Source organism: Eumetopias jubatus, unplaced genomic scaffold, assembly GCF_037043125.1.
Source record: "Eumetopias jubatus isolate StellerSeaLion01/CBP00866 unplaced genomic scaffold, mEumJub1_p1.0 scaffold_13, whole genome shotgun sequence".
NCBI classification, from domain to species: domain Eukaryota; kingdom Metazoa; phylum Chordata; class Mammalia; order Carnivora; family Otariidae; genus Eumetopias; species Eumetopias jubatus.
In genome coordinates this window covers 59,229,639-59,256,280 of record NW_028274819.1, presented here as the reverse complement: position 1 = coordinate 59,256,280, position 26,642 = coordinate 59,229,639, and the positions used below count along the sequence as shown (strand labels likewise).

The following is a 26,642-nucleotide window of genomic DNA, read 5'->3' as shown; positions in this document are numbered from 1 at the left end:
ATGCATTAACCAAAGCTCAGAAGGAGAAAGTTCCTCATGCCAAATCACAGAGCTAGTAAACGAGGATACACCTCAGGCCTGCCGGCCTCCTCAGCCTGGTTTACCAGCCTGCTGAATGGGGCTTTGAACATGCCAGCTTGCCTCCCCGGGTGGGCAGTCCTGGCCCCCTCTAACCTGCCCCATCCCTTCCTTTCTTCTCTCTCCCAGGAGTGCCAGCTTCTCTCAGGGCTCCAGGGCCTCATTTCTCATGAGGAGCGACACAGCCGTACAAAAGCTTGCCCAGGGCAACGGACACTGTGTCAACGGGGTCAGTGGTCAAGTCCACGGCTTCTATAGCCTTCCCAAGCCAAGCCGGCACAACACGGAATTCAGAGACAGTACCTACGACCTCCCCCGGAGCCTAGCCTCCCACGGCCACACTAAGAGCAGCCTCACAGGCTCTGAGACCGATAACGAGGATGTATACACCTTCAAGACGCCCAGCAACACCCTGTGTCGGGAGTTTGGGGACCTCCTAGTGGACAATATGGACGTTCCAGCCACCCCGCTCTCAGCCTACCAGATCCCTAGGACGTTCACGCTGGACAAGAACCACAATGCCATGGCAGTGGCCACTCCTGGGGACTCGGCCATCGCGCCTCCTCCCCGGCCACCCAAGCCAAGTCAGGCAGAAACCCCTCGATGGGGCAGCCCTCAGCAGAGACCACCAATCAGCGAAAGCAGCAGATCCATCTCTGCTGCGGCCACCATCCCCAGGCGCAACACCCTCCCAGCCATGGACAACAGCCGACTGCACCGAGGTTGGTATAATCCCTGGCTGTGACCCTGGGGAGAGGGAGGTAGCTTGGCAGTTCTCAGTAATTCACCAGTCCTTGGTCATCCATGCTGAGGAGATGTAAGGCCCACCCAGGTCACTGATACTCACAGGTTTAGGGATCTTGTACCCAAACACCTTCCTGGCTGCTCCTCCGGCACTGGAGACTATTCGTGGATGCCCGCAATGCAAGAGTGTAGCCGACCCTGCTTGAGAGCGGTTACTGTTCTACTCAGGGAGCTGGAACATTCTCGGTTAACCACAACACAACTTATTATGGGTTTGGAAGTCCAAATCATAGTATTTGATTCATTTTTATATAAATCAAAGACAGAAAAAATAAATTTAGAGGACCAGTTCAAACTGGAGCCAAACCTATGTGGACTAAGAGACTATTAAAACAAATTTTGAGCCACTGAATTTTTTTTTAAAGATTTTATTTATTTATTTGACAGAGAGAGACACAGCGAGAGAGGGAACACAAGCAGAGGGAGGGGGGAGGGAGAAGCAGGCTTCCCGTGGAGCAGGGAGCCCGATGCGGGGCTCGATCCCAGGACCCTGGGATCACAACCTGAGCCGAAGGCAGACACCTAATGACTGAGCCACCCAGGCGCCCTGAGCTACTAAATATTTTCTAAGCCACGCGTGAATCTCTTTGGTTAAAATCTGGATTTCTCTCTGAAGTGTATAAATTTTATTGTCACTAATTTCCTGAGCATATTCCAATCCTGAATAAGCTTCCTCTGTGTGACGAAAAAGTATAGTCATATTGATTCCTTTCATTTTGTATCGTGTATAGCTTGTGAAGCCTGCTCCTCTCCGTCCTTTTGTCTAAGTCATGTAGTGACCCTGAGAGTGTGGTGGGACAGAGCCTCAGTGTCTCCATTTCACGTGAGGCCCGTGGTAGTTAGGAGACTTATTCAGGGTTGTAAGTTCGATCGGGGACAGAGGTGGGACTTGGACCTGGGAACCTGAGTCTTGGCTCAGTACCATTTCAGTCCATCAACTATTGGATCAGTCACCTGTGCTTTGGAATTGAAATGAAACCGACGTACATAATACATGTCCCTACCCTCAGAGAGTTCACATCTAGTTGGAGAAATAAAACCAACATGTATAAATTAGTCCAGTATCATTATTCATACAGTATTCATAGACGTGATGGCGGGGGTGAGTGGGACAGCAGTTGAGTGCCGTAGGAGTTAGAGGAGAGGGGCGTACCTGAGGGAAGGAGCAGTTAAGGAGGGATCCTCTGGAGGTGCCAACGCTGGGGCTAGATCTAGAAGCCTAGCAGGAGTTTTTGAACTGAGGAATGATGGGATGGAAGTAATACCTTATCACTTGGGTTTGAGAGTAGTATCTTCTGGAGTATCAGTGAGACCCCGAGCAACGCGGCTGAGGGTTTGGGGAAGTGTCAGCACATGGATCTTCTTTCCTCTCTCGTAGCTTCTTCCTGTGAGTCCTACGAGTACCCGCAGCGTGGTGGAGAGAGTGGCCGGGCTGCCGAGTCCATGAGTGATGCGGTCAGTTCTTTTCCGGTGAGTGGGGGTTAGCCAGGGGTCCTCAGGCCTGCCCGGGTGGGTTAAGGTCACACTCCAGGGAACAAAAAGTACAGCTCACAAGAGTGAAGGCATCTCCCTCTTAGGGTCCTGCCTGTTCCTTGTCTCCGTCCAGATGCCTGGGTTGGGTTTTCAGAAAGTAAGATACAGGTGTCTGGTGTGGAAGAAGTGAGTGTACTTAGCGAGCTAGACCACAAGGCTCGCCAGCCCTCCAGGTCAGTAGGACGGGTCTAGAATGCAGAGGCCCCGGGCTCTGGGATGGGGAACCTGAGGCAGCAGGCTTGTCCGTGAGGCCCCACCCGGAGGAGGAGGGGCTGCAGCATGGGACTGAGGGTAGGGGCGGTGCTCAGAGGCTGGCTTGGTGGCAGAAGTATGGTCTGAGTGCAGGATCCTAGGCTGCCCTCTGCAGGGGGCTGACCACAGCTCGCCAGGCAGACGAGGGCCCGGTGTCGCACCCACTGAAATGATGAAAACTGGGTAACCAAAGCAGAGGCAGCTTCCTTGTCTGTGTGGACAGGTGGGGCAGGGGTAGGAGACTCCTGGCAGGAGTGGGGCCCAGGATGACTGCATTGTACACCTTGGTGGCAGCTCCAACTGCAGCTGGTGGTCACCCTGCAAGCTGGCCTGGGGGAGCACACTGGCCCAGACCTCACTGGCCAGGGCCCAGGCTTCTCCGGGGCTCCTGGCCCTGCTCGGGCTTCAGATGCCGGCCCACAAATGGGGAGTGTGGGCCTGAGATGAAGGGCAGGTCCTAAACCAAATCCATACACTCCGTGGCTTGTGCCACCCTCCGCGTGGTCAGGCCCCACAAAGCCTTGTGCACCCAGCCACCAGGGGTATTTGATACCAGAGGATTGTGACAAATTTCCAGTGGGTCCCAAGGGATTGTGGAAACTAGAAGGGACCCACAGACTTCGTTGCTTTCCCCCTCCCACTGTGCCTTCCTGCTTGGTTTCCCCAGGGCCTGCCTTACTAGCTTCCCGGGGCAGCTAACTCAGTTATAACTCTCCTCGCCTTGCATACAGATTCTCACTCCCTTCCTGTTTCTTCCACTCCCTCTCCTAGCCAGGGAAAACCGCTGTGGGCCGGTCCGAGAGCTCCAATTCTGAGGACAACTACGTGCCCATGAATCCAGGGTCCTCCACCTTGCTGGCCACGGAGCGGGCAAGTGATAACTCCCAGAGTGTCTACATCCCCATGAGCCCAGGCCCCCACCACTTCGAGGCGCTTGGCTACCCCTCAGCAGCCCTTTCTATGCACCGAGGCCCCAGCCGAGGGAGTGAGATCCAGCCACCCCCCGTCAACCGCAACCTCAAACCTGACCGGAAAGGTGAGGCTCCTCTCTCCCCATCCCGTCTCTGGGCGGTGTCCAGGAACTATTTGCGTTCATTTAGGGATCGAGTGGATCCTGAACTTTCCTTGCGAGGAAGTGTTAGGCTCTGGGGGCCTGAACCACCCCCAACTCTCACACACATACACAGACGTTCAAACTTGTTCCCGTGGCCCAGCAGCCCAGGGACCGGCTGCCAGAGCAGCCTGGATGGGCGGGGGCACGGGTGCCAGCAGGACAGCACACGCTCCGGCGCCAGCCCTGCCGCCTAGGGGTACGAGCAAATCATTCTGTGTGTCTGAGCCTTGTTTCTCAGCTGAGCACTCTAAATACTTGCAGAGCACTGAGCAGCACAGATAATAGGCCTAAAAGTGCCTTGTAGAGTGTAACCTGCTCTTGGAGGACGCGGGAGGAGGCCTAGGATCTGGCGGAGCGGTCTATTACAAGATCCACTCTGCTGGACGAGAAAGGCGTGAGCGCTCCGACTGCCTACGTGTGGGTTGGAATCCATTCAGCACTTCCTAGGGAGGGGCCTTGGGTAAATCATTTCAGTTTCTCTGAGCTCAGTTTTCTTAGCTGTGAAATGGGGACAGTGGTGTGTTCTGGAGGAATGCATCTAGGACACCGGGTCTGGTATGCAGCAGACATTCAGGAAGGCTAGATCCGTGCCCTCTGCTCCCTCCGGCTGCCGGCCAGGGGTCAGTGGCAGGAATCCAGAGGGAGAAGTCGGGTCCGGCCCCCCAACTTGGTCTGATCAACGGCGAATTCAGACCTTAGCATTTGAAGTGAAGCCTTTAAGGGCTTTGTGTATTCGCCTTCCTCCCCTGCAGGCTCTACAGCCTGGTCCATGAGTGGCAGGGACGTCCTCCATCTCAGTTACCATCTCTTGTTTTTATATACAGCCACAGGTCTGGGGAGAGCAGTCTCTTGTCAGACCCAGTGTCTCCATTTTGGATTCTGAAAATATGATTACTCCAGAATATGCTTGCAAAGAAAATAATCATTCAGAATCTGAAGATCTGACTTCAGGGCCTAGCAACATAGGCAAAGATCATAGAAGCTGCTGAGCCTCAGTTTCCCTGTGTAAAAGCGGGAATGCAAAAGCCTCCGTGAATGTACTTGTGTGTTATGTGGCTGTGTGTGGACGTGCACCATTATCATCAGTGGCTGATCATTTGACTTTCTGTTCCTGTTCCAGTAAAGCCAACGCCACTTGACCTGAGAAACAACACCGTCATTGATGAGCTCCCCTTCAAGTCACCTGTCACCAAGTCTTGGTCTAGGGCCATGTGAGTGTCCATCTGGGGAAGTGGGAGCTTGGCGCGGGGCTGTGAGGGCTGAGTCGGGAGCTGCATCCTGATGCTCACGCCGGTGGTGGCCGAGCGGTCTCGAGGGGCTTGGTCTCCTCGTCCGTGAAGGGGGGATCGTCGCGCCTTCCCTGTACCAGACCTTCCTCTGCTAATGGAGGGCGGGGTCTGGGGCGAGGAGCCCGAGCGCTTCCCTAGGTCATGGTCCTCTCCCCACCACAGCCACACCTTCAACTGCGGCTCCTCCCAGTACTGCCGCCCCATCTCCACCCAGAGCATCACCAGCACGGACTCGGGGGACAGCGAAGAGAACTACGTCCCCATGGTGAGTCGTCTGCGCTCCGTGGGGGCGACTCCTGCCCGGGGGGCCCGGGCCCCCTGCAGGCACCGCCTTTGCTGCCGCCATCCTTCCCGTGCGCCGTGGGGTCACAGGGCCCTGCCCTCGGGGAGGCCGACTGGGACGTGGGTGGAGAGGTGGCGCTGTGGGGACACGGAGGAGGAGGAGAGCGGTTAACTGCGGCTCCGGGCGGAGGGTGGGCTGGGTCCAGCTCATGAATGACCCCGAACGCTGTCCGGGCAAGTCTGGGCTGTCCCTGGGGACCACGGGAGCCCCAGAAGGTTTAAAGGGCCTGGTGCCTCAGCACCATCCCTGGGAGCCTACGGAGAATGACTAGGGCAGCCTTCAAAGTTGACTTCCTTCTTCTTTCCTGTTAAAATCTTTCAAAAGTCAAGAACTCTTCATTCCCTACTGTGCTGTTCCCATGAGCAGAAGCAAGAATGCGAGCGTAAGCATTTATTATCTCCTCAGTGGAGGGGGCACACGTGTACCATGACGTACGGTGGCAAAGGCCAGGCCAGAGATCTAAACAGGGTCAGCACGAGAAGCTTCCTCCCTGACATTTTCATTGGAAAGGGAGTAGCTGCCCAGCACCTGTAGCTGCTGCATCAATAGTGAAAGAACGCATCAACCAATCAGCAGCCAAGAAACAGAACATAGGATTGTTGCCATTCTCATTAGAATAAGACTTCAGGGGGCACCTGGGTGGCTCAGTCGGTTAAGCGTCTGCCTTCAGCTCGGGTCATGGTCCCAGGGTCCTGGGATCGAGCCCCACATCGGGCTCCCTGCTCAGAGGGGAGCCTGCTTCTCCCTCTCCCACTCCCCCTGCTTGTGTTCCCTCTCTCACTATATCTCTGTCTGTCAGTAAATAAATAAAATCTTAAAAAAAAAAAAAAATAAGACTTCAGGAAAATCCTAGACAAGTTGGTCTTGGTGCCTGGACGGAGACAGGAGCCTAGAGTGTCTCCGTCGAAGGGCGGCTGCAGGAGCCCGGGGAGGAGGGGCCGGGGCCAGGAGATTCAAAGAAGCAGCTTGGGTGCCACCGAAGGCTTTCCAACATGCAGGGCGTAAAGGAAAGGGGCACCCTGTTGAGGGCCAGCAGGCAACCACGGGGGTCTGTCAGGGAGCCAGTGGGGGAGACCCGGCCGGCCGGTACAGCGGGACGAGCGCAGGTCCGGGAGCCGGGTGACAGAGCCGGTTCCCATCCCCGCTCGCCAGCCGTACAGCCCCAGCCAAGTCAGGCCACCTCTCTGAACTACAGTTTTATCTTTATTTTAAACAACAAGAATAGTAAGAATACCTACATCACAGGACGGTTATGAAGGTTTAAATGAGGACATGAGACGCCCAGAGGTGTGGGTTTTCCCAGGTGGTGTGTTAGTCTGTTTCCTCCACTTACTGATGGTTTTTCCCTCCTTTGTGATAGCAAAATCCAGTGTCTGCGTCTCCCATTCCCAGTGGCACCAACAGTCCCGCCCCGAAGAAGAGCACGGGCAGCGTTGATTATCTGGCCCTGGACTTCCAGCCGAGCTCCCCCAGCCCCCACCGCAAGGTACCGGTGTGTCCCAGCACTCAGCCTCGTACTGCTTGACTGCTTTTCCTTTAGTCTGGGTCCTAGGGGGCTCGCACGCCCCCTCTCTGAACTCACAGGTGCTCAAGGTCTGTCCGACCTTCTCAGCCAGTCCAGCCCCCTTGTACCAATGAGCAAATGGATGCACACTGAATGACAGAGCCGAGCCTCGGGGATCCTGTGTCTGGTCCTGAGCTTCTCTTTGGGAACTCAGCGTCTAGGTGCACCCACTGCCCTTGGTACAGGGACCTGCAGAAGGGACTCCCCGGCCCCAGAAAGCCTCCCCAGAAAGCACACTCAGCTGCCCAGTCCAGACAGCAGGGGTGGCTGCCAGTGTTCCCTGGCACCTGGCAAATTCCTTCCCAAGTAGGTGGGTGGAGGCAGAGATGAAGGCCTGGGAAATCAGGAGTGCTGACCCAGGCTGTTGCAGAGATGATGGGCAGTTTGGGTTTTAAAGGCCCCTTTCAGAAACAGTACAGGCCCCTGAGGCTGGTCCGAGTGGCAGCAGAGGCCCAGCTCCCCTTGAGGCAGCTCAGAAAGAGCCCCCCACCCCTGTTCCCCACCATACAGATAACTCACAGCCACCTGCCCGTTCTGTCCTCAGCCATCCACGTCATCTGTCACTTCCGATGAGAAGGTGGACTACGTTCAAGTGGACAAGGAGAAAACCCAGGCCCTGCAGAACACCATGCAGGAGTGGACAGATGTGCGGCAGTCCTCGGAGCCTTCCAAAGGCGCTAAGCTGTGACGCAGGGGCCACCACGCCTGGGGAGGTGCCCAGAGGCGGCATCTCCAGAGCTGGCTCCTCCCCCTCGGTCCCCCACACACACATTGTCTCCTCTCCCAGTGCCCCCTCCTGCCACTCTGGCCTTCAAAGCACTTGATGTCAGGGACCCTGAACCCTTCTCCTGAGAGGTAAGGGCCTGATGGAGGCCCTTCCTCTGCCCACTCGGGGCCCACCTTTGATTTGTATCAGTAACGGCCATGCCTCTACCCACCTTCATTAGAGCTATTGCCAAAAAGCATCCTTCAGCCTCTTCCTGCCCTTTAGACCCGAGTACCTACTAGGCTTTGGGAGGGGCGGGGGCTCTGAGCCAGATTCCACACCTCACTTCCGGTTGGAGCCCTCAAGCCCTCTTCCCTCCAGCTCCTGGGCTACGTCTCCTTCAGTCCCGGAAGATGCCATGTCGTCTCGCTGATCCAGGGAGCCCAGGACCAGCAGACCAGAGTGGCCAGGGACCTCTTCGTCCTTGTCTTTGTTGGTAGAGGAGAGGCATGGCGCCCCAGAAGATGGAGTTGAGAAGGAAGGGTAGCGGTGGTCTTGAGGGACACAGGAAGGAGGTCCCCGATGGCAGAAGGCAGGTGATCTGGGCAGTGGCCCCGCCACGGTGTGGCTGTGCTGGGTTGGGAGAGGCAGGAGGAGGAAGGACGACAGGAGGGAGGGAAAACAGAGGATGGGCAACCACAAACGGGGGTGGGGGAGGGGTGGCCAGGATCCCGTGGGGTCAGGGCCCCCAGAACCGTGGAGCGTACAGGCCCTCCTCCGGGTGCGCACCCCTCCAGAGGGGACGGTGCAGGGTACTGCAGGGTGCGGGTGGAGGCTGGTGCTGAGGGAAGGCGGTGCAGGGTGCGGAGGGAGCGTGGGGCGGACGGGAGGTGCCGTGGTGGGGAGGGTGCAGCAAGTGTGTCTGCAAGACAGGTGGTGGGGGGCTGGCAGATAACCGAGGGGCTGACAGGCCGGGTACAGACCTTGGAGGCAGACAGTGCGGCCAGGGGCAGGTGGGGGCCGGGGGGGGGGGGGGGTCGGGGTCAAGCCGGGGCAGCGCCTGGGGCTGCAGCCCTGAGCGGAAGAGAGGGAGCCATGTGAGGGACGTGGGGAAAGCAGTGCGGGGGAGGGCTGGGGCTTCCGCCCGGGCCCAGGCCGCTAGGAGTGTGGTCGCCGGAGCCCCTGCTGTTTTCCCAGCTCATCTTCCAGCGGCCACTCCCTGGAAACCCCGAGTCACGAGTCACATTAGCCTCAGACCCAATCCCTGGGGCAGGAGAGGCCAGGCCTCTGCTCCCGTGGCTTTGGAAGGCCATCCCACGAGCTGTGCCCGCCCCCACCAGGCACTTTGTCCTAAGCTGGGGAGGAGAGATCCGAATCTTTTGTGTTGATGGTTCTTGCCCAAACCGTCCAGGGTTGGCAGAGGCCTCATCCCCCCCTGGGGTAACAGACCACCTTCCCTTGGAAAAAAAATACTTGCCACCATGGCTGACGGAGGTGGCTACAGCTCACCTTTGAGCTCCCGCAAGCACATGCCTGGCCACAGTCTCAGAAGCCCCACTCCAGTCAGGAGGATTTTCTCCACAGTAGCCCCTCTCCTAGCAGTTCAACTCGGCGAGCATTGATTCTGGGACCGCGGGAATTAACCAGTTTGTCCGTGCACTGGAGGCAGGGGTGGGGGGAGACACAAGGGCACGGGACATAGGTGAGGGCCATGAGAGAGACTGGAAGCAAGACTGCTGCTTCAGGAGGTTGGTGCAGATCAGAGGAAGGTGGTATCTGGGAAAAGGGGGGTGGTGCTGAGGTGGGCTTGAGGGGCAGGAAGATGGAGCAGTTTTCTAGGGAAGGAGGGAGGGGCTGGGGTCCAGCCACCTTAGAGCACTGGGGCTGATGGCAGTGGCTGACACTGGGTCCCTTTAAGGCTCTCTGCAGGGTCTTGTAGGGCTGAGCTTTGAGGGGTGCTGCCCTGTGCCCCCAGCCCGTGTGTGTGCTGTGTCAGCACGAGGTGAATGAAACGGAGTGTTCAACTCTAATGTCCAAGGAGGCCTCCTTCCAGCTCTTGGTTCCTGCAGCTCCCAAGCCCTCAGGGTGGCGGTGGAGACAGAAGGAGGTGTTAAGAGGACACGGGCCTGTTGAAGGTAGAGACTCGGGCTCACGGGCTTCAAATGACCGGTGTCTAGTACACATCTGGCAGTTCAGTGGCCTGGCAAGGGCAGACCCAAGACTCACGGTGCCTGGGCCAGCAGGACCAAGCAGCAGTGAGGGAGGGAGGGTTCCAGGGAGATGGGCAAAGCAAGGTCCCAGGGAGCCACCACCTGTGAAAGGGTGGTTCGATTAGATGGTGGCTGAGGCCCTTCCATGCTGAAGCTGAGCTCTCTATGGAGGGCCTGGCTCACCAGGGGTGGGCAGCACCCAGAGCATTAGTCAGGCAGCCAGGTCCCTTCCCCGGGATGGACTTCGGAGACTTCTACATTTGAAACCCTTCAAATACACCCCATTCCTAGGAGAGAAGCACAACCCTTCCCCTTCTGGAGTGAGTGGAGCAAGGGCGTGCCCCAAGCCCTGGCTGACCCACCCTCCCCACACCCTTCTGACAAGAGCTCTGGATGCAGTTCGCACTCGTCCACAACCCGTGAGGGAAGCCGTGAGGGAAGCGAGGCTGGGCCCAGGAGCGCTGCAGCTCCCTCCCCCGGGAGCCAACATTCTCGGACTTTTCCAAGCTCCCTGGGCTGCCTGCGGAGGGGCCCCCTCGAGGTGCAGGCTGTCCTGTGATAGTTGGTCGTGTGTATTTTTGTGTGTTGGTTACACGTGTCTTGAAACTTAGAATCATTTCGCACAGAATTGTCTGTCGGGAAGAGAGAAGGGGCTAGGAGCCCAGTCTTAGGTTCTTGCCCTGTTATACCATTTAAAATTGACATTTAATTTTTCAAATCACTGTTGGTGCCTAATCACTTAAGTTATTAATTTATTCTGTTTTCTTTAAAAAAAAAGTGTAACATGTATTTATCCTGTGAGTAGGTCTGGGGTGGGGTGGGAACGTGTTCCGGTGGGTCCTGTTTTTGCTGTGGTGACACACGGCACAGGCCTGAAGCTTGCAGGGCCCTTTTTACTGTGGTGTTGGAGCAGGACAACAATAAAGTCCATTAGAAGCAACCAGAGAAGGCTGCTGGAGCCTGCCTCGTCTGAAGGCGCCGGGGAGGGAACCCACCTGCTGCACAGAATCCCTGCCTGGGGGCCACCCACATGGAGACCCAAACACATCTCTGTCAGGGCCCCCGGAACACTCGGTGCCAGTCTGCTCCCTTTCATTTTAATAGGAAGTAATGGGGCCCTTGTCTTGACCGGGAACAGGGATGAATCCTCCTTACCTCGGAATGTGTGTTCCCTATTCCACGAAGGTGCACAGAGTGTAGAGATGAACTCTTGAGACTAGCAGCCCAGTGTCGCTGATCCCTAAGGTCTGATGTCCCAAGGGTCTGGGACACTTGGGCCAAAACTCAACAACTCCTCCACCTACAACACTGGCAGGCGGCCCTCGCAGCCCCTGGCCACACCACAGCCTCTGTCCCTGGCTTCCCACCTACTTTGTTCCCCCAGATGGGCAGGGTTGGGGTGGAAAGGGCTCCCGTGTGACGTCTCCAGCTCCCAAGAATGGGCTGGCACCTGGGGAGAGGGGGGCTGCCTCCCCTCCGCTTTCCTCCTGGCAGGTGCCCGAGTCCGTCCGAGGAGGGGCTGCACACCGGCACCAGGTTCTCCCAGGGAAGGGGCGGGGGGAGAATGAGGGAGCAGTGGTAGCGAGTCCTGGTCGGTCCGGGGTCCTCGGCGTCTGGAAAGTCCCCAGATATGGGGGCTCTGGCTTCACCCGACAGGCGAGTCCCCCCGACAGGATGTCCTCGGGCAGCCCGGAGTCTGGGTACCTGCCTCGCCGGGTAACGAGCCTGTCCTCCCCTCTGTCGGCGCCGGCCACTGGGGAACGGCCCCGCTGCTGGTCCCAGCTCTGCCCTCGGGGCCCTCCCAGCCCTCACCTTTCACTTGCAAGCGCTTCAGCGTGGCACACCGTCACCTCCCGTGGGGCATCGCACAAGCCAACAGGTCACAGGCTGTACCCTCCTCACAGCCCAGACACAGCAAGAAACAAAGGGCACGGCCGCCATCACAGCCACGGAGGCAGAAAGAATGACACCTTTAAAGGCTTCAGAGAACCTATTTTTATTCCTGTTTGCGTCTCTCCTCTCCACATAGAAGGGTACAGCGGCCGTCAGGGCACAATGAGGTCAACAGCTGCTCCTCACCAAACCTCCCCCCGCCCCCCGCCAGCCCCCAGGCCACGGCTTGAATGCCACAGAGGAGCCGCCGAGCCAGCCAGCTTTCCTCAGGTCGGACGATGGCTTCACGAGAAACACAGAGTTGCAGTAAAATAAGGATTCTCTCTCTCAACCAGAAAGGGGATGCAAATGGTGGCATCTCAGGCACTGAGGCAGGCTAGGGGAGATGGGGTTTGGGGATTAAGGGTCTCCCGCTGTTGGGGGGGAGGGGGGCTGTCCTCCCCTCTCTGCACAGTCTCTGACCCCGTGCCAGGCTGCCTCCCACCTACACGCCCCTCGAAGTACCAAGGGTGCAGGCAACCACATACTGTGCCTCCGAAACCCCTCACAGAACCCAGAAGGGGGCCGTGGGTAGGACGCACCGGCCCCAGACCCTGCTCTGCTGCCTTATACTATACAGCAATAGGATTGTCTGAAAGGAGCGAGGAGGGAAATGCTACTTGATGGCAAAGCACTAGAGCTGTGAATCAGCCCCCTCACGTAGCCTGCTGGGGGGGGGGTGGGGGGGTGGGGGGACAAGGCCCAGAGAGTGTCCATCTAAGCTGCTTCAAGTCGACCAGGACACTTGGGTGAGAAATCTGAATGGGGCTGACCCGAGTGTCGGGGCCTGAGACCGTGTCAGGGGCTCGGCTCTCACCTCTGTATCTGAGTCTCTGCACACCCTTCCGGCTGAGGACCAGGGTGTCCCAGAAGCTTCCTCTCCACCTTTCCTGCCCCTGGAAGGGCCCCCGTCTCCGGGGTTGAACCTGCCTCCACAACCTCCCTCAGCCCCCACCGGGCAGGGCGCCTCGGCCTCGGTCCGACCCAGTTCCCAGAAGGAAAGGGTCAAGGACTCCCCTGTGGGCTGTGGTGCCCCCCGCAGGCGGGAGCAGCCCGGGGCCGGGTCCCCGTTAGAAGACCAGTCTGTGGAAGTCCCCGCCACTGCCGCCCGCAGGACTGCAGCCTCCCGGAGAGCCTTCGTCCTCGTCCTTGTCCTCATCGAAGCCCCTGCCCCAGCGCGGAGACGCGGGGAGCGCAGAGATATAGGCCGCCCTGCTCCGGGCCTCCTTCTCCTGCTCCTGGGAACGCACAGGCGGGTGGGGAAGGAGGCTTAAAATTCAGGCTCTGAAGCCACAGTTTTCCGTCCCTGTCCCCCCCCAGCCCCACCCCAGGGCCACCCGGCACAGCATTTCTGAGTGTCTCTGAGGTGCCCAGGGGGCCAAGCACCGAGAAGCGCCGGCTCCTGGCCGCGGGGTGCTCCAGCTCCGCGGGAGGATGGGCGGGATGGATCCACCCTCCCACCCTCGATCTAGGCTTCAAAACCGCTCTTCTCCCAGTAAAAACCCCTAGCCCCTTGGAAAAAAGGAACTCCTTCACACAAGGCTGAGTAGCTGATGCGGGCCTGCCGTGGCCCCAGGGAGAAGGAGGTGCAGGGACTCCCAAGGACCACGTCACACCACACAGGGTCCCCCCCCACCCCCCCCACCCCCCCCCCCGTCCTGACACGGCTGGCCCGCTCACTGCCCCTCCAGGCACGAGGAACAGGCCTCCTCGGGCTGAACGGAGGCCTCTGCACAGATGCTCCTCCCCCACGGCCCTGCCTCCGCCCGCAAGGCCCAGCAGAGACCTAAAAGCTGGCTCGGTGTCCCCCACACAGGGGCCCCGGGGTACTACTCTGGTGGTTCGTGGCCTCTGCTGTTCCTGCTGCCACCAGCCCGGACTGTAAAGAGGGGAGTCGAAGGCACGTGAGAGGATACGGGCAGCGTGGTCCCCAGGTGCCCCTGGAAGTGTCGACTTTCCACCACACAACCCCATGGTGCTCCTTCGCACACTGAGGACAAGCGTTGGTGATTCCTGAACGCCTGCGCCCCTGAAGTAAGCGGTTCTGGCTGGCCCACCAGTATCTTTCCAGCATGAAGGGGTCAGTGACAGGGCAGCAGGGAAAGGAGGAGACGAGCAGAACCCCCTCTAAGCGGGTGGCTGTGCAGGGAAGCCCTCCACCCAGGAGATCAGCTCAGAGGCCCCCGGGGGGGGGGGGAGGGGGCCGCTCACCTGCAGGTAAAGGATGTTGTCTTTGGAAATGGCTTCCATCAGATCTTTGTGGAGGGTGGGCTCCGTCCGGCCTCTGGGAGAGCCCGGCTCGGCCTCGGGCGCCTCCCCGGGCCGCTGCCGGTAGAAGAGCACGTAGGCCGTGTCCTTGGGGAAGAAGGAGGTGATGTTGCTGACAGACTCGAAGGAGGAGAAGGACACCCGAGTGTCGTTGAACAGGTACCACTGGTTCTCGGGCTCGGGCCTGTCGGCAGCAGCCACACACGGGGCCGGGCGGGCGGCGCCCTCGCGGGCGTAGCAGTAGTAGTGGCCGCTCTCCGAGGACAGCCCGGAGTGCACGACGACGCTGCAGAGGTCGTAGGCCTGGCCCCGGCCCCCCGCCAACGGCAGGCGCAGCAGCAAGGGCACGGAGACGTCGTCCAGGATCTTGCGGCGGCGCATGGTGCGCAGGTCGAAGGAGAAGCGCAGCAGGGTGAGGATGAGGTAGCGCGGCCCCTGGCTCAGCTCTACCGCCTTCTCGGCGTCCTGCAGCGAGGCACAGGGCTCGCAGTGGTAGCGGTTCTCGGCCGTCAGCCTCTCGGGGGACAGGAAGTAGTTGACCAGGTCCAGCACCGAGCGGGAGCCCTCCCCGGCGGGGGCGGCGCCACCCCAGTGGGTCCCCGGCCCCGGGCTGTCCTCTTCCTTCTCCGCTGGCTCGGCGGTCTCCTTCTCCTTCTCCGTCTTTTCTTCCTCCCCCTCCTCTTTCTCTCTGCCCCCCTCCCCCTCCCCCTCTCGGGGCCCTTCCTCCTCCCGTGCTTCCTCCTCCCTCTCCACCTCCTCCTCCCCACTGCTCTGCCCGCCAGCTCCCTGGGGGCCCAGGCCTTCAATGTCCAGGACGGAGGGGGGCGCGGCCCCAGTGACACAGTGTTTCCTCTGCCTCTGAGGACCCACCCTGCTTGGAACCTGGGCCCGGGAGGGTGGGGGGGGGTCCCGGCCCCCGATGTCCTCTGCGGGGAGCATCACTGAGCCCAGGCGGCGGCGGCGACAGTGCTCAGTGGGGGGGAAAGCAAGAGAGAGGTCCGTGAAGGCCTCCTCCCTGGAGGAGACATTGAGGCAGCGGAGACAGCGTATCCGAGTCACGATCTTGCCTCCGAACATCTTCTCCACGGAGGTGGGACTCGGGCCGGGGGGCTCCTCGGGAGGCGAGGGCAAGCTGGACTGCTTGAGTTTTTGGCAGATCCTCGTCCCGGTTTTCTCCTCTTCGTGTAGCCTGGAGCCGAGAGCACGGGGACGTCAGTCACTCACACACACTCACTCTCACACACACTCACGCACACACACTCTCACTCACACACACACTCTCACACACTCACGCACACACACTCTCACTCTCACACACACACACACACACACATATTCTCGGCGCTCGGGCCTCGTCTGCGCCATCTCCCTTATCTAAGACCCACCCGTTTAGACGTGTGCGCGGGTCCGCACGGAGTCTACACACACACACGTGCCAATGACACCCACGCACATGCACTCACAAGCCAAGCACACGTGCCACACACCTCCCTCCGGATAGGCACACAACCCCGCCCCGGGGAGATGTGCCGCCTCCACATGAGCATGCCCCCAGCGCTGTGCCGAACACGCACACACGCACGCTCGGCCAGCAGAGCACGTGCGTTCGCTCGCACCGACCCCTCCCCAGTCACGGCTCCGATCGGCAGCTCCCAAACGTCCCTCACACGCAGCCCTGCCCACCCCTCGCGGCAACCATCTCCACGCCTTCCGCCAAGTGCAGTGCGGCAGCCAGGGAGCTGGGCTATTCCTCGGGCACCCTCCTCCGGCTCCGAAGCCCCCACGCGGAGCCAGGTCTGGCCCCCTTACCGATCCAGCAGATACTTCAGGTACTCTGAGCAGTCCTGCTGGGTGCCGGGGCTGAACCAGGGTGTCCAGGATGCAGAGAGGAAGTTCTCTGGAGAGATGGCAGGCCGCTAGGACCAAGGCAGGTGAAAGGCAGGGTCAGGAGCAGGAGGCCACTCACTAACCAGCTCTGCCACGTGCTAGGCCTAAGGGTACCTGGGGATTCTCTTGTCCCAAACTTCCTGGCCTCCTCTCTAAAGTCCTCCCCATTCCTCACTGTCCCTGACCCATCCTCTCCCACCAAGTGCATGCAGCCCATGAGCATGGCCTTAGGTTCGTGGAGATGAACCAATCCTCTAGGAATTTGCTCTTCCCCAACACACCTATTTCTTCCCAGACCCTTATTCATTGCCATTCCTTCTGCCTAAAACACCTTTCCTCCATCAAAAGCTTACAGAGTTCAAGACCCAGATGCACGGACATCTGTTCCGTGATGTATTCCCAGTGGTCCCTTCCCCCACCATAATCAGCTTTTCCCTCCCTTGCATGCACACAACACTGCATTTCCCTCCGTTCAAGCATTACAACTGTTATTTGTAGGTCCACCCTCCCCACCAGACTGTGAGCTCCACAAGAGCAAGAACTGTGGCTTCCTCCTTTTCGTGGCCCCCGCAGGGCCTTGCATAATGCTTAGCCAAGGGTTTTAGGTTCCATGAGGGCAGAGACAATGAGCAAAACAAATACAGCCCTCAGGGACTGAACGACCATGAACCCAAACCAGCCTCAACAGCTTACACCAGGAAGTAGGGCCTTGTAGCCAGATGCAGGGAAGGGTGTCAGCCCAGGGCCTCCCTCCATCATGCCCAACTCCCCCCTGCACTCACCTGGCTGTGCTCCAGGAAGGCGAAGAGCCACTGCAGCTTGGTCATCAGGGGCTGGGAGTTGTTCTCAGTCAATCTGAGCACACAGTGTCTGAAGCTTCAAAATAAAGCAAAAGCATCCAGGGTAAGCCGAGGGCATCCAAGGAGCCTCTACTCACCCGCAGCACTGGGAACGAGGGCATCCAGCCTCAAGGCAGAGCGGACGCTTAAAGCTCAGGCCTAGGCCAAGGAAGAAGCACAGGTGAACAACCCAGCCTGGACAACGAAGTGAGCCCTGCAGCTCCTTCCAGTTCAGAGAGCCCATGACCCTGAGACTGAAAGATTCCAACGTGCTGAGATCTTACGTCCTCAGAGCGGTGAGGCTGGAACTCTCTGGCATGTGCCAGTCTGCGCTAGTATCATCCCCACCCACTGCAGCTGTTCGCACCCACCCAGCGCAGCAGGCCTTGCTTCAACCTGACCCCTCTAAGTTTGCTCTCACAGCCCCTTCTCAGGGCCCCTGCGCCACAGCCCTAAGCCCACCTGAGTGGTTCCCCTGTCTTCAAATGAGGGAGGCGGGGGTCAACGTGAGAAGTGTGCAGCACAAAGAGGACACCGGGGCGGGGGGGGGGGGGGGGAGGCACAAGGAGGGGGGGAGAACAGACAGGCTCCCAACAATGGAGTCTGATCCTGCTGGAGAGGGGAAGGAGCCCCTGCTGACACCCACGTTGCCTTGGAACCAGCCAATACCCAGGCCTCATCTTAGCCCCTGTTCTCACAAGCAGCTCTAGGCAGCCAGGCCAGGCATCTTTCCAACCTGAGCCCAGTGTGCAGAACAGCGTTACCAAAGTGTGCCCCCCCCCAGCCCCAGCCATCCATCACAAAGATGAAGTTCAGAAGCTGAGGGAGCGGTTAGGAACATGTACAGCAATTTGATGTCACTACAACCATATAAGCACATGATCATTCTTCTGGTAAGTGATCTGACTGTATTTTATAAAAATTAACAGTCTGCAGCAGACTATAAACTGGAAAAACTAGGCCTTCACCAGGTCTGAGAAGCACACACGTTAGGAAGTGCTAGAGATTTAGCTCCCCATACTAGACCTGAAGCTCAGAGAGGAGAAACCTACTTGAGGTCATACCATAAGCCAGGGCAAAGCTTACCTGCTCTGTTACTTTTTAAAAAAGATGTCTAAGTGTGGTGTGGGTCAAAGATGAGTCAAATGGATCCACAGAATATAACAGAGAGCCCAGAAATAGACCCCCACAAATAGTCAACTGACCTTTGACAAAAGAGCAAAGGCAAAACAAGGGAGCAAAAAACAGTCTTGTCAACAAATGCTGCTGGAACGTTTGGACATCCACATGAAAAATACACACACGCACACACCTAGACACATACCTCACACTCATCCCAAAATATGAACTCAAGATGGATCACAGACCTAGATAGAAAATGCAAAACTATAAAATTCTCAGAAGGTCACATAGGAGAAAACCTCTTTGACCTTTAGTATGGTGATGCCTTTTTAGATGCAACACCAAAGACATGATCTGCGAAAATAATTCATAAGCTGGATTTCCTTAAAGTCTTCTGCTCTGTGACAGAAAACATCCAGAGAATTAAAAGACAAGCCAGGGGCTTGGAGAAAATATTTGCAAAAGACCCATCCGATAAAGGACTATTGTCCAAAACATACAAAGAATTCTTAAAACTCAATAATAATTATTGAAAACTAACAACCAATTTAAAAATGGGCCAAATACAGAGAGAGGGAGGGTCCAAGTTGGTGGCATAGTGAGATCGGAACTCCACAGACACACCCAATCCACAGCTACCTATGGATCCGTTCCCTCTGAAAAAGATCTGAAAACTAGAGGAACTGCTTTCCACAACAATGGACAGAAGGACCACCCTGAGGTGCCTAAGAGGGGTAGAGACAGGGTCTTGCAAAAAAACCCACCCCGGGGACAAAGACACACAACAGGGAGGGGCATCCCCAGACAGGTGCTTCTGCCGGGGGCATCTGGCACCCCAGAGCCTGGGATCTGCACTGGAGAGAGAGGAGCCTCCAGAACACGTGACTGGCAAAACCAGGGGTCCTGAAATGCTCTAATAAACTGAGCTTCCCCACTTCCCCCTGCTCCCCCCCAACACCCAGGGCTTGACCTGAGCTCCAGTAAAAAAAAAAAAAAAAAAAAAAAACAGTTTGCAAAGTGCCTACACTATGTCAGATGGATTTATTTGCTGATCTGGAAACACCAGCTGGAGGAGCAGGGGCAGCTGAGAAGCTCCCTGGTGACGGGGGCCCCAGGGGTAGCTACCACTGTTGGGCCGCACGCAGACCGCCAGCACGAGCAGGCAAAGTGGCCCGGGCACCCACCCTCCACCCACCTTGCTGGGACGGACAAGAGCAAGTGCGGTCACGGCACCTGCTGAGTTGGACAGTGCCGGCGGTGGCAGCATTCCCTGGCTGGGACCCACGCACAGCAGTCACGGAGTTCTCGCCTTCCAGAGCTAGAATCTGCTAGTGCAGGTGGCTGCCACGGGCCCGGCCCCCAGAACTGGCACATGGGTGCAGACGGGGTGCTCTCCCACCACGCTGCCGAAGCCCAAGGGCACAGGCGGTCACGCCGTTTTCCTGCAGTCTTTCCAAAGCCAGCAAACAAGCCCACCCCCTCCACTCTGGCTGCCTTGCTCAAGCAAATGGGTCCACACGGTCCACACAGGGGATGCCCCTTGGTCACCCGGCCCTGGTGGCCCAAGAGGGCTACTGTTAGCAAGCTCCGCAGAAAGCTCACACACAGAAAGACAGTTCCTGGCAGGCCACCACGCCCCGGGCACTGCACGGACAAGACACTGAAACACACCTCGATTCTGCCTGTGAAAAGGCCAAATACTTAACCCAAAGCATCAGCCTGAGGGACAGGCTTCAGGTTTCCCATCTATCTAGAGGCTGAGAAAGCACTCCTGGGAAACAGGAGCAAGGAGACGGATCTTGGCGCACACACTTCGCCTCACTCCAGCTTGAGGAAACTTCCAGAAAGGGGCTTGTCTCGCGCCCTGATTTTTTTAAAACTGTTGTCCAGGGCATACTTCCAGATCTGGCCCAGAGGCCAGCAGGGGTTACTATTGCAGCAACATGGGACCAAACATACTCACATACTTCACAAGCTACTGCCTGAGAGTCTAGCTTCCCATCACCTGAAACTAGGTGCTAAATGAGGATCCTTGGATCGCCGACAGGTCTTGGCACGCACTCATATAGGGTCGTAGCAGTAGGGACATATGCAGAATAAATCAGGTGATTGAGAAAATCACAAAAGTTCAAGAGATAACCAAGAACAAGGGCAAGGGTGACCAAGAATCACCACCTACATACAAAAGGCCACACCTTCAAGACAGAGAGGTGGTTGTTCTGCCTAACACATAGAAACACACAGAGTCAAGCAAGGTGAGGAGAGAACTGTGCTCCAAACAAAAGAACAAAACTAAGGGAGTCTGCTTCTCCCTCTGCCCCTCCCCCATGCTCGTGCTCGCTCACGCGCTCTCTCTCAAATAACTCTTTAAAAAATAAAAAAAGAACAAGACAAAACCTCAGAAAAAGACCTTAAGGATACAGAGATAGGTAATCTACCTGATAAAGAATTCAAATGAATGTGCATAAAGATGTTCACTGAACTTGGGGAAGGGGTGGGGGTGGGGACTAGATGAACACAGTGAGAACTTCAACAACAACAAAACAGCGTGGTAAGAAAGTACCAAAAGGAAGTCACAGAGGTGAAGAACACAACAACTCAAATGAAAAATAGACTAGAGTGGCTCAACAGCAAAATGGATGAGGTAAAAGAGAAACCAGCAAGTAGGAAGACAAAGCAGTGGAACTCACCCAGACCAAACAGCAAAAAGGAAACAATTTCAGAAGAATGAAGATACTCAAGACACCTTGGAAACAACATCAAGTGGAATAACATTCATGTTAGAGGGGTCCCAGTAGAAGAAAGAAAGGGCCGGGAAACATATCTGCAAAAACAGAGGCTGAAGACTTCCCTAACCTGGGAAAGGAAACAGACATACAAGTGTAGAAGGCCCAGAGAGTTTCAAGTAAGATGAACCCAAAGACAGCCACAGCAAGAAACATTATCATTAAAATGTCAAAAATTAAAGCATCTTAAAAGCAAGAGAAAAACAAATTCTTACATACAAAAAATTTTTTAAAAATAAAAATAAAACCCTTAAGGCTACTAGCAGCTTTCTCAGCAGATATCTGACAAGCCAGATGAGAGTGGCGTGACATATTCAAAGTGCTGAAAGGAGAACCTTCCAACCGAGAATACTCTACATCCTGCAAGGTTATCATTCAAATTTGAAGGAGAGATAAAGAGTTTTAAAGACAAGCAAAAGCTAAGGGAATTCATCACTACTAAATAGGCCTTATTAGGAAAAATATTAAACAGACTTCTTTAAGCTGAAATGTCACTAATAACAACAACAAAAAAAAGCACAAAAGTAAAAATCTCACTGGAAGAGCTAAATACATAGTAAAGACAATGAATTAATCAGTTATAAAGGTACTAAGAAGGTTAAAAGGTAAAACTCACAAAATTAAAACTGTAATAATTAACTGATATATGCATTTTTTAAAAAGATGTAAAAAGTGATATAAGAAACATGAAACTAGGGAGTCATCTGGGTGGCTCAGTAGGTTAAGCACCCAACTCTTGGTCTCGGCTTGGGTTATGATCTCAGGGTTGTGAGATCGAGCCCCGTGTCAAGCCCTGCATTGGGCTCTGCACTCAGCAAGGAGTCTGCTGGAGATTCTCTCCCTCCCCCAAGCCCCTGTTGCACGCACATGTGTTCCTGCTCTCTCAAAAAAAAAAAAAAAAAAAAAAAAAAACATGAAACTAGGGAGGGGAGTAAAAATGTACTTTTCAAATGTGTTCAACCATTAGTTGCTACCAAATTAAAATGTTATTAGATAAATAGGATGATGTCTGTGAATATCACAGTAACCACAAACCAAAACTTACAGTAAATACACAAAGAAAATGAGAAAGGAATCTAACATACTATTTTGAAACATCATAAAACCACAAAGAGAGAAAAAGAACAGAACTACACACACAGGCAGAAAACAATTAACAAAATGGCAATATATACATACCTCTCAATAATCACTTTAAATGTAAATGGACTAAATTTTTCAATCAAAAGTGTGGCTGAATGGATAAAAAACAATACTGATCCATATATTGCCTACAAGAGACTCACTTCAGAAGTAAGAACATACAGACTGAAAAAATAAAAATAAAAAAGATACTCCATGCAAATGTAAATGAAAAGAAAGCTGGTGAAACTGCACTCACATCAAACAAAATGGAATTTACAACAAATACTATAAGAAAAAACAAAGAGGGGCACCACATAATGATAGAAGGGCTGATCCAGTAAGAAGATATAATATTTATAAATACATATGCACCTAAAATAGGAGTGCCAGAATATATAAAGCAAATATTAACACACTTAAAGAGAGAAAACGAGAACAATACAACATTAAGGGATTTTAACACCTCACTTACATCAATGGATCAATCATCCAGACAGAAAATCAATAAGGGAACATCAGCCTTCAACAACACATTAGACCAGGTGAACTTAACAGATAAATACAGAACATTCCATCCAAACCCAGGAGAATATACATTCTTCTCAAATGCACATGGCACATTCTGCAGGATCTATCACACATTAGGCCACAAAAGAAGTCTCAATAAATTCAAGAAGACTGAAAACATATAAAGTATCTTCTCTGACCACAATGGTACAAAACCAGAAATCATTTACAAGAAAGAAAATGGGAAAACCACAAATATGTGGAGATTAAACAATGCGTTAAAACCAAACAACTACTGGGTCATAGAAGAGATCAAAGAAGAAATTTTAAAAATACCTAGAGATAAATTAAAACAGAAATACACGCGCGCGCGCGCGCGCACACACACACACACACACACACACAACAAACAGAAATACAACACACCAGAATCTACGGGATGCAGCAAAATAAGTTCTAAGAGGGAAGCTCAGAGCAATATGGGCCTACCTCAAGAAACAAATCTCAAACCATTTAACTTTACACCTAAAGGAATAGAAAAAGAACAAAGCTCACAGTTAAAAAAAAAAAAAAAGGAAATAATAAAGATCAGAGCATAAATAAATGAAATAGAAACTTAAAGCACAATAGAGGGGCGCCTGGGTGGCTAGTCATTAAAGCGTCTGCCTTTGGCTCAGGTCATGGTCCCAGGGTCCTGGGATCAAGTCCCGCCTCGGGCTCCCTGCTCAGCAGGAAGCCTGCTTCTCCCTCTCCCTCTCCCCCTGCTTGTGTTCCCTCTCTCGCTGTGTCTCTCTCTGTCAAATGAATAAATAAAATCTTAAAAAAAACACACACACACACAATAGAAATGATCAATGAAACTGAGAGCTGGTTCTTTGAAAATAAAATTGACAAACCTTTAGGTACACTACCAAAGAAAAGAGTGAGGGCTCAAATAAAATCAAAAATGAAAAAAAGTTCCAGTTGATGCCACAGAAATACAAAAGCTCATAGGATACTAGCGTAAACTATGAAGACAATAAATGGGGCACCCTAGAAGAAACGGATAAATTCCTAGAAATTTACATTATTCCCAGATGGAATCATGAACAGAAAATTTAAGTAGACTGATGTCTAGTAAGGAGATTGAATCGGTAATTTAAAAAGTCCCCACAAACTGAGGTCCAAGACCAGACACTTAACTGGTGAATTCCACCAAAAATTCAAAAGAATATGAATACTGAATATCTAGCCTTCTCAAATTCTTCCAAAAAACTAAAGAGAAGGGAAATCTTCCAAACTCATTTTATGAAGCCAACATTACCCAGCTACCAAAACCAGGGAAGGACACCACCACACACAAAAAGAAACTTACAAGCCAATATCCCTGATGAATATTGATTAAAAAATTCTCAATAAAATATTAGCAAACTGAATTCAACAATACATTGAAAGGATCATATACCACAGCCAAGTGGGGTTTATTCCAGGGATTCAAGGATGGCTCAATACCCACAAATTAACATGATACATCATCACACTGACAAATGTAATGTAAATTTCATCTGATAATCTCAATATTGAAAAAGATTTTTGACAAGATTCAATATCCACTTATGAACAAAATGTGTACATAGGGAATGCACCTCAACATAAAAAAGGCCAAATATGACAAATCCACAGCTAACACCATACTCAACAGTGAAAAGCTTAAAGCTTTTCCTCTAAGATAAGGAACAAGGCAAAGATACTCAATATCCCCACTTTTAGTCAACATAGTACTGGAAGTCCTAGGTACAGCAATTAGGCAGGAAAAAGAAATAAAAGGCATACAATACACACAATATATATACACACACAACCACATTTATACACACACACACCAACACATATGTGTGTTCCATATACATACACACACGATGGAACACTACTCAATCATTAAAATAAAATAAATTAAAAAATAGGGCGCCTGGGTGGCTCAGTCAGTTAAGCATCCGACTCTTCATTTCGGCTCAGGTCATGATTTCAAGGTCTTGAGATCAAGCCCCACGTCAGGCTCCAGGCTCTGCGGGGAGTCTGCTTGAGATGATTTCCCTTTCCCTCAGCCACCCCCTTCAAATAAGTAAATAAATCTTTTTAATAAATAAATAAATAAATAAAAATCATGCCCTTTCTTACACGGATGGACCTCAAGGGTATTAAGCTAAGTGAAATAACATAAGACAGAAAGGACAAATACACCACGATTTCACTTATGTGTGGAATCTAAAAAACAAAACCAAGATTCACAGACACAGAGACAGACTGGTGGTGGCCAGAGGGGCGGAGTGTTGGTAGGGGTGAAATGGGTGAAGGGAATTAAGGAGCACAAGCTTCCAGTTAAAAATAAGTCATGAGCATGGGGAATATAGTCAATAATATTGTATTAATGCTGTAAAGTGACAGATGATAACTAGACTTCTCGTGGTGATCATTTCCCGATGTAATATACATGTATACAAATGTCAGATCACTGTGTTGTACGTCTGAAACTAACATAATATTGTATGTCGATCACAACTCAATTTTAAAAAGGGCCAAATATCTTAACAGACACCTCACCAAAGATACAGAGATGCCAAATAAGCACATGAAAAGATGTTCCACATCATAGGTCATCAGAAAAATGCAAATTAAAACAAGATGGGTTCTGGTCCAAGATGGCAATGTAGGAAGACCCTGGGCTCACATTCTCCGGACTCACCAAATCTACACCTATTTATAGAGCCATTCCTCCTGAAGAACTAAGGGCTGACTGAACAACTTTTTGCACAACAGAGACCAACCAGAGAACAACATGAAAGACAGAGACAGAAACCAAGGTTCAGAACCCCCACCACCAACTCTTCGAACTGCAGTAGGGAGGAATAGTCCTGAGGGAGCATTAGCAGATCTGTCTACCCCGAGGCACAGAAAAAAAAACTCATTTTAAAAAGCAACTACAATATAAAGGAACCAGCCCGAGAACCCTGCCAAACAGCAGGGGTGCTGCTGGAACTTTCTCCAGATAAAGAGGCTGGTAAGCACCACAGTTTATGGCCCCACCACCCTGATAGCACAGACAAGAGCAGGACCCAGGTACCATGGCTGGCCCGCCTCTTCAGTGATGCCCCGGGCCCCTCGCCCACTCCAGGCTGAGCCGTCCCACCAGGGCAGCCCCACCACAGCACAAACCCAGACGCCCCTGGTCAGCCTGTTACAGCTGCAGCCATCTCACCAAGGTGACACAGTCACAAAGGACACTGGAACACACCAGGCCTGCACCACTTGGACTCCAGATGGCTTGCTAGGGCACTTCCAGCTCAGAGCACTCCAGGACCTCCTAGCTCACACTTGCTTTGGCGCCAGCCACCCCACCAGGGCACCCCCTACATGGAGTGTCCCAGGACACCCTAGCCCACACCCTGCCTCAGCTCCAGCTGCCCCACCAGGGCACCCCAACTTGCCGAGCACCCCGGACACCACAGCTTGCAACCACTTCAGCCTCAGTGGTCCTGCCACGGCACCCTCTGTGCAGAGCACTCTGGGATGCCCTGGCCCACACCCTGGCTCAGCTCTAGCCACCCCAAGCTACCCCCTGCACTGAGCACCCTGGGACCACCCCGGCTTGCACCTGCTTCAGTTACAGCTACCCTGCCGGCGTCTGAAGTGAGTCTCTTATAGGCAGCATCTAGATGGTTTGTTTTTGTTTTAGAGAGAGGGAGAGGGAGAGAATCTTAAGGAGGCTCCACGCCCAGTGCAGAACCCAGTGCAGGGGCTTGATCTCACAACACTGAGATCATGACCAGAGCTGAAATCAAGAGTCCGAGGCTTGACCGCCTGGGCCTCCCAGATACCCCTGGGTTTTGTTTGTCCATTTTATTGCACCACCCTATGTCTTCTGATTGCTGTATTTAGACCAGGTACATTTAAAGTAATTATTTATAGGTACACACTTACTGACATTTTTTAAATTGTTTCTATTGTTTTTATCGTTCTTCTCCGTTCCTCTCTTCTCCTGTACACTCCCTCCTTGTGACTGATGACGACCTTCCCTAATGTTAAGCTTGGCTTTCTATTTTTTGTGTATTACAGGTTTTGGGTTTGTGGTAACCATCAGGTTCATATATAACATCCTAAGTATATAGCAGTCTATATTAAGCTGATGGTCACTTAAGTTCAAACACATTCTAAAAGAACTTTTTACTCCCGCCACGTTTTATGTATATGTTGACATAGGCTACATTTTTTTACACATAATTTTCTTACTTCTAATTATAGCCTTC

At 53.7% G+C, this 26,642-nt stretch overlaps 2 protein-coding genes across 3 annotated transcripts in view; one reads left to right on the top strand and one right to left on the bottom strand.

Annotated features, from left to right (window-relative positions):
* The window catches only part of GAB2 (GRB2 associated binding protein 2), a 181,132-nt gene extending 173,190 nt beyond the window's left edge, over positions 1–7,942 (top strand). Inside the window, exons 4-10 of the mRNA XM_028116069.2 lie at positions 208–800; positions 2,261–2,352; positions 3,439–3,703; positions 4,902–4,992; positions 5,233–5,335; positions 6,774–6,899; positions 7,522–7,942. Of these exons, the coding sequence (XP_027971870.1) occupies positions 208–800; positions 2,261–2,352; positions 3,439–3,703; positions 4,902–4,992; positions 5,233–5,335; positions 6,774–6,899; positions 7,522–7,665 (1,414 nt within the window). The 3' untranslated portion in view covers positions 7,666–7,942. The remainder of the gene's footprint in view (positions 1–207; positions 801–2,260; positions 2,353–3,438; positions 3,704–4,901; positions 4,993–5,232; positions 5,336–6,773; positions 6,900–7,521) is intronic.
* Positions 7,943–12,531: 4,589 nt separating this feature from the next.
* Positions 12,532–26,642, bottom strand: part of USP35 (ubiquitin specific peptidase 35) — a 51,032-nt gene continuing 36,921 nt past the window's right edge. For both annotated transcript variants that reach the window (XM_028115735.2, XM_028115734.2), the window contains exons 8-11: positions 16,763–16,856; positions 15,903–16,009; positions 14,037–15,282; positions 12,532–13,063 (exon numbers count right to left, since the gene is read on the bottom strand). In XM_028115735.2, coding sequence (XP_027971536.1) covers positions 12,896–13,063; positions 14,037–15,282; positions 15,903–16,009; positions 16,763–16,856 — 1,615 coding nt within the window. In that variant the 3' untranslated portion in view covers positions 12,532–12,895. The remainder of the gene's footprint in view (positions 13,064–14,036; positions 15,283–15,902; positions 16,010–16,762; positions 16,857–26,642) is intronic.